The 19,727-nt window shown below is 29.8% G+C and overlaps 1 protein-coding gene across 1 annotated transcript; it reads left to right on the top strand.

The window, feature by feature from the left end:
* Nucleotides 1-16,596, top strand: LOC136980869 (glucose dehydrogenase [FAD, quinone]-like). Its single transcript, XM_067277069.1, has 11 exons — nt 1-122; nt 2,349-2,551; nt 2,738-2,927; nt 3,061-3,192; nt 3,910-4,031; nt 6,987-7,157; nt 7,242-7,392; nt 9,764-9,924; nt 12,035-12,212; nt 14,938-15,160; nt 16,415-16,596. The coding sequence occupies exons 1-11, from the start codon at nt 38-40 to the stop codon at nt 16,569-16,571; spliced, it is 1,773 nt and encodes a 590-aa protein (XP_067133170.1). The 5' UTR covers nt 1-37; the 3' UTR covers nt 16,572-16,596.
* The last annotated feature ends 3,131 nt before the right edge of the window (nt 16,597-19,727 follow it).

Here is a 19,727-nt window from a genome sequence, read left to right as displayed (position 1 = left end):
TAAATTACTCAGAAATCATTAATTGACGGAATAAGAAATGTTACCCTTTCAATTAATTCTTTTTTTCCCGTTAATATTAGCTGTTAGTTCGGAGTTTCGTGATAAGTATGATTACGTGATTGGTAAGTTCTATATTTAACTTAAAAATTTAATTTCGCATACAGTATGTTTATACTAATCATTAATTATTCATATTAAATGAACTTAATAGAAGCATATAGTCTTTTAAAATAAATTTACTCTCCTTTTAAATGATTAAATTTTCACATATTGTCATAACTGCTATATGATCGGAAATAGATGAATTGGCACCCAGACCAATCAAAATTGCAGAGTCTATCTCTCTCCGAGTGTCATAAAAATACGTAAAATATGTATATGAATAAAATCAATAAAACAAAAAAGACTTTTCATCGTTCATTAAAGGAAAATATAATTTATATATAATTTTTATTGCCATGTTTTCTATAGAAAAGATTACACAACTGTACTGACTAGAAATTTAAGTCTATTGTCCACGTATAGTGAACGTTATCGGTATTAAATTAAAGGATAAATGATTAATTTTTAAAATCTTTATTTAACTTATTTTGATTTTTTTTTATTTGGATACATTCCAAGTAATGAAGTTCAACATTTATGTCAGTAAGAAACAAACGAAAGAGATACGTTTAATAATTTATTTATTACATATTTATTTGCTTAATAATTTAATGGCTATTGTTATTCGCAAGTTTTTACGCATTTATTTATTTAACTAATGTATATGTTATGATTATTACGGGTATTATGAATAATGCTTTATTAATCATGTGGTCCATAACATATAACATGTTATAATAAACAAGTATCATTGTATATGTTCATAATACAGTCAAACCTGTTTTTTTTTTGCGGTCTTTTTCTGTGCGATTTGTTTTGTGCGGTATATGAAAATTTCAATCAAATTGGAACATAATTGACTCCTGTAAAATTTTTTAAAACTCTATTGGATGTTTTCTATGACATCAGCAGGTTTTTTCATTTTTTATTCAGTAAAATTTTTTTCTCATACTTTTTTTCGGTCCCCTCTTATTTTAATAGCATAAAAATCATAAATATTGTGTTATATTTGAACAGATGCGGTAAGTTAGCTCCCCTTCAGCTTTAGACTGCAGGTGTAAAATTTCACGCCTTGTTAAATGAAATAACACTTTCTGCAGCTATATTTATCAAATAAAATCATTTTTTAACGATTATTTTTAACTTTTTAATGTTAGATTGGGATTTAAGTGGAAATAATTAATTAATATAAAAAATAAAATTCTTAGAGGATTTTTTCCCATTAGGGATTGCAGAAAAAGGCCCAAGGAGTTAAAAAAGCAATTCCTAGTTATTTCGTACGGTTTTGAGTTATTTTCTACGTGAGACTTTTTTATATGCGGTGAATAGGGACCGCATAAAAAAATACTTTTTAATTGTATTGCGAAAACTATTTTTTATAGCCACTCGTGAAGTTTCGTGCGATTTTTTTTATGCGGTCCCTATCCACCGCACAAAAACAGGTTTGACTGTACATAGTTCATATCATCGTCTTCAGGTGATCGTAGATGGCTGAGGCATCTTCTGACAAAATTTTTATTATAAAAGATCAAAAATCTTATCGAGTGAAGTTGTAGTCTAGAATGTTTTGTTTTTAGAACTGCTTAAATAAATTCGATATTAGATTCTGATATTTTTATTTATTTATTTATTTATTTAGCATTCTGGTACAGATTCTGATATTGTTTATTAATTTTTGTGATATTTTTATTTAATGAAAAAAGTTTTAGTATATTTGTATTTGATACCATTGATCATTTGTCTTTCTCTGTCAACATTTCATACGAGAATAGATATATTTTAATAGGAATATTGTAAAAGAAATGGAACAACGAAATATTCGTGACCTCTCTGATGATAGCAACAATGCTAGTCAAGCGTAACATTTATTAGATTTGGCTTCACATCATGTTCTATCAAGGACCCAACACACCATAATCATGTAAGGCCGGATGACTCCGAGGGACCCTGGATTGAGTCCAGGCAAGTCGAAATCAACAGGAATTTTTTGGGTATGGTCTGTCTAAGATATGTTTGGCACCGTCCCTCGCCACATGACCGTCCATCCTGTATTATACATAAACAACCTGTGAATATCACATATCACGGATTGTATATATTAAATATATTAAATATTTAATAATTTTATAACGTATATAAAATTGTCATTAATATTTTAATCAATCCGATTTGTTTTAAAATCGTAGAACAACTTTCCAATTATCTGGTATCTTACGTAAATTAATCAATTGTTTTCTTTATTCTAGTGGGAAGTGGCTCTGCGGGATCCGTCGTCGCAAACAGATTATCTAAAGATGAAAATATAAAAGTTCTGCTTTTAGAAGCTGGAGAACTTCCTAATTTCATTTCGGAAGCTATTCCTTTCCCCATACACCTGCAAAAAACGAAATACGATTGGAAATACAGAACAACCAGACAAAAAAATTCTTGTCGGGGATATAATGAACAAGTACTGTACACTAATTAGCTTTTTATTAAATTTCTATACTGGTTATTAAAATTTTTAATTCTATAGAAAAATTAAAATTTCATAAAATTATAATTTATTTTATATAAACATTACTATTCTAAAATGTTATATTATAAAAGTTTATTTTTTACATTTAAGTATAATAATAAATTTATTTGAAAACAGCGGAGTAACTGGCCAAGAGGAAAAGTACTGGGAGGAAGTAGCGTTCTCAATTCTATGGTTTATGTGAGGGGTAATAAGAGAGATTACGATCAATGGGCTGAAGACGGAGCGACAGGATGGAGTTTCGATGATGTCTTACCTTATTTTAAAAAATCGGAGGACAATAGAGTTCCAGAAATAACCGAAAAAGGTATGTAATCAACTAAATAATTTTTATTCGATTTTACAAGTGAAATATCTATAATAAACGAAGGAAAATTGTTTAGAAATTTAGCATTATCGTTGTTAAATTTCTACATTTGTTTCTTTAAATTTCTTTTCAGATTATCATGGAACAGGAGGTGAATTAACAGTTGATAAGCCATCGTACAAAAACCCTATAAATAAGGCCATGTTGGAAGCTGGAAAAGAACTCGGTTATCCCACTGGAGATTACAATGGAGTATCTCAAAAAGGTGTACTAAAAATCTTCCTATTAAGTTGTGTTGATACCACGAATTACTGATTATTTCCTTAAAATAAAGTACCACTTTTTTAAAACTTTTGTTTTTTACCAAATGTACTACGTAACGTATTAGATGGAAGTATTGATATCAACAAAGTTAACATACAAAAAAATCAATTTTCTATAAGTTTTACAAAATTAAAAAAACCATATATAGGCTATATATCAGAGGTGGGCAAGCGAGAGTTCAGTGGGAGCCGAAATGTAGGTTTTTCAAAACGCATGGGAGCCGCAGTTCTGTACTGTCGTGGCGGATAGTATGGTGAGGCAGGGAAGGATAGGGTGTCTTCCATCCGGGTCAAGAACTTGTTTTAAAGAAATAGATTTGAAATGCCAATTTAATTTATTGCACCAACTTGGAAATAAATTACTAAATATTACATATATATAATTACATATTTTGACAAAATAGTGGAAATAAAATTGTAAAAATAATAATAAAAAGCAGAAATTAACACTTTTAGCAAGAGCCGCATGTAACTCAAAAAGAGCCGCATTTGCCCACGTCTGATATATATATTATAGATATTGAGATTATTGATATATATAGATAGAAATTGATATTATTGTTAGTAATATATTATAAATAATAATATCAATTTTTTCAACTACTATAAATAATTAAATTTAAATGTAATTTATAATGAAGTTTGTTCTATATTTTCAGTATTTTCTGAAGTTCAAGCAACAATAAGAGATGGAAGACGATGCAGTACAAAGAAAGCATTTTTAGATCCTATAGTTGGAAGAAGAAATTTAGACATTCGTACTTCTGCATTCGTAACAAAAGTATATACTTTTCAATCATATATTTTCTGGTTTTATTAATAACTTATATTTTGTTTTTAAATTTATGTTTAACAGATTAGAGATACCACCTTAAGTTAAGCGGGATTGTTATATAAAGCAAATGTGAATTTTCAGCTGCATTGTTTTTGGAGCTGAAAATTTTCAAGGCGATGTAATTCTTCCCGTGAAAAAATTATTGTTTTTTGCATTAACGAATTAAAAGCTATTGGCTTTCTTCAGTAACACATCACACAAGGGGCAGTATTGATATAGTTTTTATTGAAGGAGATGCATTTCGGGTCTTAATAACCTCCCTTTAGTCCTCAGACTTTACGAAGGGAGATAGATCAGGATTACATTATACAGAATAATACATATAATATTTTAACAAAATTTTTTAATAAAAATAACTTACGTAGTTTATTGTTGGTTACAATTGACATTAAAGAGTATATTGGGTAATTGACTGGGTAGGTAATTTACCAGGGTTGTGGCAGTGTTCTGAACATCTTTAAGCACACGATTGCATTTGCAAAATGCAGTTGTATCTGTTGTATAGGAGGGTAGGGTAGCTTCATCTGAGTACTTTGAGATCATTGAGTGAAATCTCGTAACCTTCACTATTGCAATGTATGGCTACGGCAGAATTAGTGTAATTAAATTTAATAGCAGATGAATGTTCTTTTAGTCTAATTTTTAGGGTTCTCCCAGTTTCACCTATATATTGGTAATTCGGTATATGACGTTATTTTTTTCAGCCTGACAATATTGCTCTTCTTAGTAATAAAATATTATTACTAAGAAGTTCGAAAATGATCAACTAAGTACTTTTTTTTCGCGTTTAATATGTGTTTACCAGGGATATCAGTTCATTTAGAAACGATGCTTTTCATTATAAACAATATTATTTCACCAGAAAGTTGTTGGCTACAAGTGCCACCAGTAAAATGCTCATTAAACGTGAAAGCGAATTTTAAATATTCTTGTAATGACTTCTATGATCTTATAAAATCTAATAAACAGTAAGAAAATATTATCTATTGAAAAATATAATGCAATACTGTAGATCAAAAACAAAAAGAAGTTATTTTCATTATTTAGCCTACATTGTATATCTGATTTATTTATTGACAAGACTATGTCTTGTTTATAAAATCGTACTGCCTAATGTCTTACCAGCTTAGAAGTATGAAGGAGTACATGTCAGGAGTTGAAATTTGGCAAAGAGTATTTAGGTGCCCAAATCATGCGCGCATTAAAAAAAACAGACTCGTAGGTAGTCAGGAGACCGAGAGCCGAAACACAATAAAATACAAAATGGCGACACTCTATACCAGGGATGGCGAACCTTTTTGAGTCCGCTTGCCATATTGTAAGCATACTTAGCTTTAAAGATGTTAATGCGTGCCAATGTCTTAGACTTCGAATAATGATATTTAAAGAAATTAAACGAATACGCTTTAATTCGAATAAATGTAAAAAATCTGATTGAAAAAAAATGATCAGGTGATAAACAGAAAGGATGATTGAAAAGGACAGAAATCATATGATACATTACGTGCCAGATGATTTCTCTTACGTGCCACTTTGGGTACGCGTGCCATAGGTTCGCCATCCCTGCTCTATACAAACAGAAAGTAGTTAGAGATTTGCGCATGCGTTGCTGGTCGGTAAGTTGAAAATACGAATATTGTGAAATCGAATTTTGACAAACACGTGCGTTGGGAAGTTCGAAAAGCGAATGCTGCTAAATCGAATTTTGACAAACGAATCTTTCAAAAAACTCATTTACCTGTCTCGTGTTATTCTGCCATATTTCTGGTCGCCACGTGCTAAGCTCGACCGATTGACCGGAGATATCTCGTTTCATCATCGGAACTTTTTGAAACTAGACGGCGCATCGTTAAAATTTTATAATTTTATATTAAAACTAACTTCCGAAATAGAATTATTTTTTCTTTTTACATTTATTAATATATTATATATATATATATATATATATATATATATATTTCGTTTGTGCAAAATAAAAAATAAATAAATAATTGCGAACGATACGATATCCACCATTATTTTTTTTCAAAAACGGAAATTTTCGCATTGACAAAAATTCAACCTGAGGCGTCATGCAACATTTCAACATTGGATAGGTTAATTTCACTGAAAATGCATCGTAAAAGACCTCGTGGTGGTGGCTGTGGCCGGCGAAGTTTGAACGATCGCGCTCAAAACCAGCGATACCAAAGATGATTAGAGAACGAGAACGAGACCCGCCGTGAGCGTCGAAATGATCCCGCTTAGTAATGAGTCTCCGAGACATAGTCTTGTCCCAAATACGGCCTTGCCGTTTTACTTGTTTTTTTTTTTTAATGTGCAGATTTAACTACTGTATTTTATGGCATGTAAGACGAACCTCCATTCCAGCACAGAGCATTTAGGAAAAAGTACAAAGTATCTTGTGTATTTAATTTAAGCCATCTCATCTCTTTGGCACTCGGCAACAAATTTTTTAAACTATATTCTAGTAAAAAGAAAGTAAAATTAGAACGCACATTTTACTTATCAGGTAAAAAAAGGAGTTTAAAAAAAAGTTATTTTTCATTAAAATATTCTACATGCAAAAGCTTCTTAGCTATAGCAAATAACAATTTATATTGTTCAATAAAATATATTATTATTAACATTTTTATTCGACTTGAGCTAGGTAGATGTTACCTGTAGTCTACGGAATGCCAATTTGCGTAATTCACTAGCCTATGTAAAATCACAACTTCGTCTGTAAGATGCAGACCTGGCAGTTTTTGTCCAAATTTAACATATTTTTAATTGCCTTATATTAGGCAATTAAAAATATGTTAAATTTTACAATGATTATGGGTTTTAATTTAACACATGAATTAGATAAGAATAAATCATGTGCGTTAATGATAAGTAAGATGTTATACTGTATTTTAGATCAACTTTGATAATAATAAACGTGCAACTGGTGTGACATTCGATTACGATGGCAAAACTATAACCGTTTCAGTTCGTAGAGAAGTTATACTGTCTGCAGGAGCAATAAATTCTCCTCAGTTATTGATGCTGTCCGGTATTGGACCAAAGGAAGAACTAGAAAAGCTTCAGGTAAAATTACTAACTTAAAACTCTTCAAACAAAATTGAAAGTTTACAATGTACTACGTATAGTAAATGTAATATTAAATTTCAGATTCCTGTGGTTTCCGATCTTCCTGTAGGAAAAAACCTCCAGGATCACGTGTTCACCTTAGCCATGATCGCTACCGTAGAAACACAGGAAACTCTTTTAACATCTAGAATAAAAGTAGACGATGTTTTATCATATTTAAAAGAAAACAAAGGTAACCTATCCATCGATACGTATTGTACGATGAATGTCTGCAAAATGAAACAGAAATTATTTTTTTAAACATTTCAACATTTCCATTTTAAATGATTTTTCGTACATTCATCAAATCAGACACGAGATAAAATGCATATACTTTAAACAAACTTTGTTCTTCCTATTTTTTGCTCTTTCTGCTCTGTGGATTCTGAGAGAATCTTTTAATTCATTCCCATCGTGAATTTGGCCAGGCGCACAATAACCGCCGATATTGTGTGCCTGACCAAATCGCTATATTTTTTCATTAATGACTTTAGTTTCGAAATATTCGTGATTTTTTTTAAACTCTACAATTAAAATTTCTATTAAACAATTGAATTCACTAACACAATGAAATAGTTATCATAATAAATAAAACAATACTTTAATATTAAATATATTAGTACCAATTCTAACATAAAAATCTGAAATGTAGAAAATATGTTTTTTTTTATTGAATGTAAACTCTCACTAAAACTTATTTGTGGAGAATATATAATTGAAATTTATATATAGGAGAAGGTCGTCTAGTATCGGACAAGCGTTGTTTCTAACATCTACTGCAAGTAGCAGAACCTGTGAAGACACCAGCATATTGGGTGAATAAAGAAAGTTCAGATTACCGCCATATTTAGTCAATCAGTAGTGTTGTTGACACGTGGCAGAAAATTTGATAGTTTTAATAGTGTTCTGAGTGAACAAAGATGACTTCTGGTTGTCATAGCTTGCCTGAAAATGAGAATAAGTTGTTTTTTTTTTTTTTGTTTATTGTTGAAAACAACATTTATTGTTCTTTAACTTGTAGGCCAGAAATCTCCTTAAGCTTACTAATACATATGTGGTAACCGATGTTTTGTTCTATGATGTTTCGTGTTGTATCGGAGGTCCATGTTGCGGTTTGTATGAACTCTATGCCATTCACATGTCCACTAGCTGGTCAGCCAATAACTATTCCAACAAGAACATTGCAATAATCACTGATAGTGCTTCTTCCATCACCCTTCTGCAGAACCACAATTATCATCCCATCGCTAACTCTATTCTCAACACTATCACTAACTCCACAAATAACTACCATATCTATTGGACCCGTGCTCACCAAGGTACTGAGGGCAATGAGAGGGCTGATGCCCTGGCTAAGGCCGCCTCTGTAGACAGTTATCTTCCCATTTCTTATGATAGTTTTAATATTCACACCCTAAAAAGCATTCTTTGGCAGAACTTGATTCACACATGGCAGCTTGAATGGGATGATGGTTGTCTCCACTCCATCACTCATAATTTTGTTCCCAACATCAAGAACTTTTACAGCTACAAGTGGTACAGACCAAATCATAATCTGACTCAATTTCTTACAAACCACGGCGGGTTCAACTCTTACCTGGCACGGTTTACTGGTGCGGCTAGCTCCCACTGTGCTCTTTGTGGTGTGGTCGATGGCAGCAGGCACTACATCCTGGACTGTCCTATGCTGGACCTGCAACGCCAACACCTTAAAACTGTCATCATGCAGCATGGCCACAGCTGGCCACCCTGCCTTAGCCACCTCCTAGGTAATGAGGATATTCATAAAGTCTTCATAGACCTCATCAGTGCATACTTTAAAACCACTACTGTGCCAAACTATAGATAGCATCTGCACCGCTCGTTCTGCCTTTGGCCGTAGTGCCTAACCATTTGTTAAACTATTTGTGTTTGTATTATTGTTATTATTACTTATATTTTGTGCTATTGTATCTTATTTTCTCTTAATGTTTTCATTTTGCTTTTTAATATTTTGTATTGCTATTATTATTCCCTGTATTCTGATTTATTGTATCTAATTTCTTATTTATGTATCATTATGTATCTTTATTGTTGTATTATTATTTTCATACTTATTTTTATTTACTATATTCTGATTATTATATGTTATATTTCTTTTACTCTTATAGTAACACTCTGTATTTTAATATTTGTATCACTATTATTATATATTGCATTTTATTCACTTTTAGTGTATCATTTGAATTTTGATATTGGTATTATTACTGTCATTACTCATATTTTGATGTATTGATTGTATTTACTTAGTTGTGCCCAGCGGTACCAAGTATGCACTGTATATTATGTGTGTTAAATAAAATGAATGAATGCGGTTTGTATGAGACAGAGGTGTTACGGGTTGTATCGGAAACAGTTTAAAATTGATAAGAATTATATTCTCACAAAATGTTTTTCCCATATTATTAAAAAAAAGCTAGATGACCTTCCCCTACCGGTATATATATATATTTATATATTTCAACATGGAAAGACTGTAAATAGCAAATCATAAAGTCTAAGTAAAATATTATTTACTTTTACAGGAATATTGAGTACTTTAGCAGGATGCGACACTGTTGGCTTTGTGAATACAAAATATAATAAAATAGAAGATTGGCCAGATATAGAATTGGTATTAGCAACAGCCTCTTTAGCTACTGATGGAGGAACTACTTTTAAAAACGCTGTTGGTTTATCAGATCAGGTATTTAAAATCCAGTCCTTAAAATGTTTTTTTTTTTTTTTTACACTGGACTTTTTGTAACTTTTATTAGATTTATTTGGATAAGTTAATTGTTTAATAAATAAATGCGGTAATTGTTTATTTATAAACAAAGTCCAAGTATTCGTGTATCTTTGAGACAGAAATCAGAGTTGCATCAAAATCGTAACAAATATTCTAGCAAATTTTAATTTCGGATATAAGAATCGGAAGCCCCCTTATATTTCTATAAGATTTGAGTAAAATCTTACTTTAATTAAATAATTATTAAAATAATAATTCTTGCAAAAACATGTAAAGGCAAGAAGGAAGTGCTGACAAAGACTGATAACAATATGAGAACATTTTACCTCTCTCTCTCATAGCAACTGTTAAAATTATGTTTGAAAGGTCCTAACTTTTATACAGTTTGTTGATAGATAAATTTCTAATCAAAATGTTGTATTTATTTGGATGTAATAGGACCACAAACACATTAAATTTTGTAAATTAAGAAAAGAGAGGATTTCATCCCCCTTTTGTAAAGGGATGTAAAGTTCCGTTTTTAAGATCGTTATCGATGACTAAACTGACGTCAAGTGTTTTACTCCTTTGTTTATTCCCCAAATGATGTAAGATTGAAAGGTTTTGATTGGGTAAAGCACAAGAGTATTATCGGAATTCGCACTCAAATCGAAGAGTCCAGCCACAGTCTCCGAAGTAGAAACAAAGGTTGGTCCTCCAATATAGATACGAGTCCGTCAGTAGCTTCAGAAGTAAGCACATATAAGAAATCCAATAAAATAGAGGTTCGTCGATTGTCTCCACATAAAGTAAATATGAGATAAGTCTCTTCGTACAAAAGTGCCTAATTATTAAGTGGAAGATAAAGGCTTAAATTTACGTGCCAATAGAAAACATCTAGATTCATCAATAAATGAGGTATTATGATTGTAGATCATTTTGTAAACTCTCTCTCTCTCGAGTGATAGGAATTAGATTAAGATAGATATAGATCCGATCAAATTATGTTGCATTTATCCTTTGTATTCATTTTATTGGTTTAATTAAATATATATATTTGTTATTGTTATAATTTGATTTATCTCTGACTCATATTTTAGTAAGTCCTTCCAAACTTGCCCATCGTCCCTCCCACTCGTTATTCCACGAGATAGGTTTAAATACGCGTGTTATTCCGCGTGTAATAAGATTGAATAACTGGTGTCAGGAGAAGCAAACTTTCAGGGGTTTTTGCGAACACCTGATAAATAAATAAATATCTCTAGGAAGCCATTCTGAACTTTGGGTAACTGTTTTGTAACAGGGTCCGTAAGCAGTGAATAGGTTTTACTTAACGTGTCTATCACCCTGGCTAGAACCTCACACGAATATACAGGAAATTTGTTAATTATGCATTTATTTACATAAAAAAATTTTATAAAAGCATATGAATTTTTTGAAGTTATTCTATACGTTACAAAATCTGTTGAAATGTCCTCCGCGTATACATGCTAACCACTTTATTGATTAACATACGACTGAATTTAAAAAATTATGACAATATTGTGTATTTATCTAATGTGTTATTCTTCGTCAAAATTGTTTTTAATTATTGACCTTGTGCCGTTAAATTAAATGCCTCATATAATCGAAAGATAATTTTTTCTAGCATTTATTCTTTCGTTACAACTTCGACAATGTCTCGTTTTTAAGCATATGCTTACCAGAACTTTTTTCTGTTCATCTTGACTCATTTAAGACATGATTTAAATTTTTCCAACTTTTTGAAATTTCCTACGTATTATAATAATCGTTTATTATAATTAATAATTTATTTCTATCAATTAATTTCTCCAATAAAACATTTTATAAGTATCATAAATAAATTCATATAGGTATCGTATAAAATTCCTATATGACATACCGACTTAATATAACTTAGCTTGTCTTATCGAATAAGTTGGAATGAATATTTCTTATTTCAGTAACCATTATAATTAATAAATATACTAATATTTGTGTAAATTTCTTAAGGTTTAGGCTAATACATCAAACGTTTCATCGATTGTTTGTGCTTTATTTTAATCTGATTGTAATTCTTAATTTTTAGGTACTGAAAGAATACATTCTCCCTTATGTTAATAACCATACAATCTCGTGTTCACCTCTTCTACAAAGACCTAAAAGCAAAGGAGAAGTTCGATTAAATTCGGCTAATCCTTATGATCATCCCATTATTGATCCCAATTACTTTTCTCATCCAGATGACCTTAAAGTTTTGGTTGAAGGTATTATTTTAATATTTTATAAAACTATAATAACCAACACTAATGACATTTTAATAATATTTCTATAATCTCTTTCATATATTTGAAAGATCTATCAAATATAATTACGATATTAATTTAAATAGATCTGTTTAGACATTCGCCTATTATAATAAATATAAAGATTGTTTCTTTTTAAAATTTTTTTAAACTATCAAATATGTATGTAATCATTACATAAATAGGGTAGCTGCTATCTTAACCAAGACAGTATTCTATTATATTGAATTTGATTCCTTAAATATTAGGATACTACCGGGTGGGCCCGGCGTTGCTCGGGAAAAAGTAACAATACCGAAGATTAAGAATATTACCTTATCCGTTTTCACAGAATACAAGGATTGGGTTCCCCTGTTTCCAGACTAATTAGAGAATTTTTAGATGGGTCTAAAAATATGTTCGATTTCCCACAAAAACGAAAAAAACTGCATCTGCGTCTTGCACGTCGCTTTCTCTTAACAATTTCATTGTTACGTAACACTTTTATTGTTGACAATTCCATTGTTACGTAACACTTTTATTGTTGACAATTCTATTGTTACGCAACACTTCCATTGTTGACACTTCCATTGTTACTTAACACTTCCATTGTTGATGGAAGTGTTAAGTCTTATTCCTGTCCCTCTCCCCCGTGGGGAGGAATTTCGAAAAATCCCTTCTTAGTGTGCGTTCTCGTGACGTACCCTAACTGTGTACCAAATTTCAACTTTCAACTCCTTACCGTTTGGGCTCTGCACTGATTATTATTATTATCAACTCGTCTCGATTATATATATAGATATGATGGGAGGTAGATTCATGTGTTCAATAAACAACGATATTTTGTCATTAGAAACTATAATTAGGACCTATGCTAATAAAGACAGATAGCCTATATATACTGTAGGGGAGAGCGGGGCTAAAAGTTCCCGAGGTAAGTTGTTCCGATTGAAATAGCTCCATAAGGAAAAAAAGAAATATAATTAGCAAATACGTCATGAATCTAATGTGATTGAACATTAATAATTGATAATTTCAAGGCTGATTAGCTACTTAAGCTAATATAATGGTTAATGTTTCAATCGTTAAATAAAAATTATAAATGTTAAAAAGTAAAAATATTTAGTTTATAATAAATTTAAAAAAACAACTAATTATTCATAAGATATTATTGATTAGTCCTTAAATACATACTTAGTTAAATAAATTATTGTTTTTTTTTGTACATATTACACCTTCCATAGATCTCGTAACAATTTGCCCCACCCTGTTAACAACTAGCCCCGAACCGGGGTAAGTTGTTACTTTCCGACTTTAGGTATTGTATTATTAATTATAAAAAAATCTTACACAAAACGACCCCAAAAACTGTCTTTATAGCAAAGTTAGATATATTACTAAATTTTAATCTCTCAATACTTAGACTAGAATTACGTTTTCTTAACAAATTATGACGTTGATTAAAAAACGGAACTTGTACTTGTAGTCTCGCTCTCCCATATATATATATATATATATATATATATATATATTATTTTTATCGAACTCATCTCTACCCTCAAAAAATTAAGCCTTTTGCCACTTTATAATAATTATTATGTTAAAAAAATTTAAATCTTATGACAGAAGGCGCCACATACAATTTTAACTTTTAGCCAAAAAAGTTACGCAACTCGTAGCTTAATTTTTTTTTCATTTGTTGCACTTCCACATTTTCTGTTAAAATATCAAAGTTTTGTGTAGTGGGTTTGATATTTGCAGTCGAAGTTGTGCTACATATGGTTATCATTTTACTTTACTGGGTCGGGATATCACCGTCACTACTGTGATCTTTGACACGTAATTGTGACATTTCGATCTCGAGTTCGAAGGGAGCTGAGAGTTAGTAGTTAGTCTTCGTGTCACGAATTGATTACATCATTATATCCATTTCTTTTTTCTTATATTCGCATGTAGCGAACATAATCAAATGTAATAAACATTCGAAGGCAACAAATTTCACTAATACCCCTATTCAAATTTTCTGAAGACTTACATATTTTCCTGTCATTCAGGAATAAGAAATAATGGTAATTCACTTCGAATAATGATGAGAATCCAAAATTACAAATTCGAAAATTATCTGATTCGTCTTCGTGACCGCAATTAATCGCATAAAGCGAATCTAGAGTTATAAAATCTTTTTTGGTCATCTTAATTCTCCCCCCCTTTTGGGAGAGGGAAAAATTAAAGTGCCCAAAAATAGAACTTTGCACAAGGCAGATAAAACAGATAATTACTACTTTGAGTATATGCGAGTTTGTATTGTTTTATATGTATTGTATGTCTACAAGCTTAATACCGTAATAATTTCTATATGCAAGTTTTAATTTTTAAATAGTTATGATTACATACAAATAGATTGAAATTAAATGCTTACCCGTTTGCTAACAGCAGATCGAAATGTTATCTGAACTTAAGCAATAAACTGTATAATCATTAGAATTTTTACATTTAATTAAAATCAATTTTATTAGATGAAAAAACTAATAGTATATAAACCTTAAATATTTTAATTTTATTGAAAATAAATTCTGGAAATTGAGATAATTAATTTATAATTGAATTTGTTGTTAGAGAAATATTTGAAACAGTTTATAAGTATTGTTATTTAAGAAAGTTTTTACAAAAAATATCAAATTAAAAATGAAAAATTTTAAATGTATAGGCACAAAAATTTGTCTGGATCTTTTTTCGACTTCCGCAATGAAGAAAATTGGTACCAAAGCAATAGATGCCATTATTCCTGGTTGTGAACAATATAAGCAGTTTTCGGATGAATATTTGGCATGTGCTAGCCAGACTATCACGCAAACATCATATCATCCTGTCGGCACTTGTAAAATGGGAAACATCCGTGACAAAAGTACTGTAGTGGATCCCCGTCTAAGGTAACTTTTATTAATAATTAATTATAATAAGTAATTTACACTGATCTAGCTTTAACATATTGTCACTTTGAAAATATAGACTGAAATGATAGCTATATTGTATAATACCGATTGTAAATTTTCTAAATTAAAGAACTAAATTTACAGTAGAATATAACTATATAACTGATAAAAATTATAATTTGTGTTACTCTCTAAAACAGAAAATAATATCTTTTTTTAATGTTTGAAATAAGAAATTTTGGTTATTAATTAAACAGTTAACTCGAATTTTGGCGAACTTATTGTGACTTTTCAATTGAAAGAGTTGTATGACCGCTCTATTTTTCATAAGCAAATGTACGGATTATTTTGATCTTATAGATCAAAATAATCCGTACATTTGCTTATGAAAAATAGAGCAGGTAGGCCATTAAATAATTACAAAAATGTTTTTTTGATGCTTTTTTTTAATCCTAGAAATAACTTTAATTTTGGAAACGTGTAACTTCTTAAAATAATTACAATGTACTATGTACTGTACATGTTTAAATTTCGTTCCTAAGTTTTAATTTTATTTTATTTTACGTTCGTATATTTGAAGATTTATCCATTTCGTAATAATACTTCTTAATATCTCTATGAACCTAAGGAAAAATAATTATTCATATTAGTTTCTTATTTTGTCGGTTATATTTTTCTTTTAAATTTGTTCGTTTTTATTTTTGTACAAGTTTCGATGTGATTTTACATTTTAAATATTTTATCTTCTAGTTTTTGTTTCTTATTTACAATATCTCGGTCCCAATTTAATACAATATATAAGGTTCTTGTATGTTTACATTAAGTAGCCTAATATTATATACATATAAGATAATAAATAGTAAAAAGTTAATTTAACATTTATTCTTAAATGATTCAACTGATTAATCGGTAATCAGAATACTTCGATACAGTTTAAATCGGGAATTGGGTTTGTTTATTACTCGAAATCTTCATCAGTTGTTCTCTAAGTTTATAAGCAAAACACATTTTGAACATTTTTATAGTATCGCTCCCCTACAATTGCTTATTTTTATGTTATAAAATCGTTACAGTATAGTTTTTTCTTTGTATATGACTATTTTTCAGAAAATAAAACTATCCTTCATGTTAAATCTGGTTGAGATTACTTGCTTCGATTAGTCAGTATTGTATTCAGTAATATAATTTAAAATTTATATTTTATGTTGTTATATAGTAATTCATATATATATATATTTAAATTAATAACAGGGTTAAAGGTGTTAATGGACTACGTGTGGTCGATGCTTCAATTATACCTACAATGATCTCTGGTCATATCAACGCTGCTGCAATTATGATTGGCGAAAAAGCTTCAGATATGATTTTAGATGACTTCAAGAACTTCAATGAAAAACTAGAATTATAAATGAATATTTTTACAGAAATCTGAACTTTTTGCATTCGTAATTTATTCTATTTTATGATGTTGATATATTTCATTAGTTAATATTGTTATTTATATTAATTACTTCAATTTCAAACTCAGTATAATAATTTCTAAATATCACAAAATGAATTATATAAATAAATGTAAATTATAATAAACATTTTTTACAATTTAAACTCTCAAGAAATTCATATGCTGTTGGAAAATGTTTACAGAATAATAACAAGTAATATTGAATTAGATAGATGTTTGATAGAAAACACCAGTTCACTACAATTGATGCCAGTTTTGCCTAATAAAATCAACTTGATGAGAAATGATGCCAAAAAGATAGAAAATGGATAATTAGTTTGGTCTGATGAGATAAGTCAGCGAAGCAATGAATGATCTTCCAGGTGGGGAGTGGCTGCCTTCAGGTTCTATTTTACCACGAAGCGAACTTAGGCAATAGCCTATGGGCGCCAAGATACGGAAGCGTCAGCCTTACTCAAAGTAAAGACTGATCGTTAAATCTTTTCGATATTACTTTTCCGGCTGCTATGTATACATAACAAGGGAAAGTGTTGGAACTGTCAAATTTGACCTTCAAAGTTTTTGCAAATCTCCACGTTTTGAGATCTGAATCCAAAAAGAAGGTGAAGAAAATGGCAAAAATTCCATGAATACGTATATACATAATATGTATATAATGTGTGGTGTGTGTTGGCGTTTATTTCGCTTAATATCTCAGGATGAGGGTAAAGATTAAAAAAACGAAATTTTGCACGGTCACTTGTATATGCGAGTATTGATGCTATTAAATTCTGATGGTTAATTAAAAGTCGAAAGGATGAGGAAATAACAGGCCGTTGTGTCATATCTCGAGAAGATTTAATAATTTTATTCCTTGTTAACATTTATACTTTATATTAAACTCATCCCTACCTTTAAAATTAATCTTTCTGCCATTTTTTAGTAATTAACATTATAAAAACTTTTGATAACAAAATCTCATAACAGATGGCACCACATACAATTTTATTTATTTTGCTTAATAATACAGTATAAAAATTTTTTAAAATAAAAACTCGTAACAGCCGGGAAAGTTATGCAACTCGTTGCTGGAATTTTTTAATTCTAGAAAAATACTGCTTAATTTAATATTATTTGTAAATATTATTTAAATATTGTAAATAGATGTATTTAGTATTTTAATATAATTTACGTATTCTCAGAAATAAGACAAAAACAACATAAAATGTCAAGATCTTACTGTCAAGTTAACGTTTCGAGATACCTAAAAAATCTTAACAAAATACCCAACATGTTTGGAAATGAGTTGTACATATCTATCAGCAATTTGCCTTTGTATCTATCTCTGGCTAGAGGTAAATTCAAAGGCATTGACAATTGAATTGTTGGAGACAAGGCGACTACAATGGCCAGGTCATATCTATTAAGGGAATATTATCGTTCCTTTTCAAATTTTAAACAAAAATCTAAGGTAGACTTATTTTTCAGTTATTAACTATACTTAAAAGTGAGTAATATTTAACAAATTAATATAATAACAGTGCGAGATAATACAAAATAAAATACACAGTAGTATTCAAGTTTTGAAAAACACGATAAATTAAAACACGTTGATTGCCGTGTGAAGTAGGGCATTTTTATTCAATAAGAAAGTAACAAAGTTTTATAATTGAAAATCTTAAAGATTAGAAAAGATATTAAGTAAACTCAAAGAACACTTTCACCGAATGTACAACAATAAACCAAGGGTTCTTAGATTTTTTCGCGTTTCCATATGTCTACATTTCAAATTTCTGAGATATAGGGATTAAGTTTTATAATCCGGATTAACAGGATTCGGGTAAACGGGTTTCCACTGTAATCTGTTATTTCCAATATTTTTTTTTTTAATCCCTGCTTTAAAATAATTTTGCAAGTATCATTAAAAATATTTTAAATGAAGTTAATATTTTAAAAGTGTATCAAAACATAATTTTTTTCTATTGATAATACTCACCAATAATATAATCGTACTCCTTGCGAAAATCTAGATGGTCTGCTCGTATGAATGAAATCAATGCAAGTAATATAAGACGAAACATTTTTCCGTAAATCTGTGGATCATTTATATCTGTCGAATCTGCTATTATTCATCGAAGCTGTCTCATCTTAGTTATAAGCACGTCTAAGTTCCGAAGGTCAAGTCAAGATTAGAGTTAACAATAAAATCTAGTTATTAATATCTTCCAAGATACATTTATCGCGTAATTATTGCAAAATCATTCAAGTTCTTTACAATGGATGTTTTTTGTTCGTGAAAGTTGAAATATATAAATTTTTTAAAATTTAGTTCATAGAAAAAATTAATTTAAATTATAATTACATATTATAATTTGAAAATAGTGCTGAATTGCTCATTGTTTACAAGACGAATACATTTCTGATTTTCTTCCTGAAGTGATGCTTATTTAAACGCAAAATATTTCTAAACTTTCCTGTTTTTCAACTCTGGAGAACACTTTTAGTAAATGTACTTAAACCCGACGACAGCCAATTTTACTTGCAGAGACTGGCGAAGATTAAGGACGATTACTGTATATACCGATAATTCAAAAGTTAAATTTGCCAGAATCAACGACATATATGTAGGCCTGACTATATGACATATATACCTACCATATACAAACATCATTCCTCGAAAATTAATAAATTTAATCAAATAAAATAAAGCGTAATATTTTCTCTATCTTTAATTGAAATTTATAGTTATTCTCGTCAAATGTATTAATAACAGATTATAATACTCGGATATTAGATATAGTTAGAACATATTTTCTAACTTCCAAGATCCAAGAGGCTATAAATCATTTTAATAAATCGTAATTGTCGATGAGATTTTAATGTGGTAACCAGGGCCGGATTTACCAATCCAGGGGCCCTGGGCACAAATTCCGGTGGGGGCCCTCTTTAAGAGTAGGCAAATTTGATGATTTAGAAAATTTACACAAAATACTGTACTTTCAACTAGATTTCAACTAGGAAGTTGTAAATTTCATTTAAAAATAAGGTTATTGTAAACTTACATATATATTATTGTGTAAAACTAATTATTTTAATTTAATTGAAAAATACCTATGTAAAATT

Source organism: Centruroides vittatus, unplaced genomic scaffold (genome assembly GCF_030686945.1).
Source record: "Centruroides vittatus isolate TY-2023 unplaced genomic scaffold, ASM3068694v2 contig_728, whole genome shotgun sequence".
Taxonomy (NCBI): domain Eukaryota; kingdom Metazoa; phylum Arthropoda; class Arachnida; order Scorpiones; family Buthidae; genus Centruroides; species Centruroides vittatus.
This window is presented reverse-complemented; position numbering and strand designations above follow the sequence as displayed.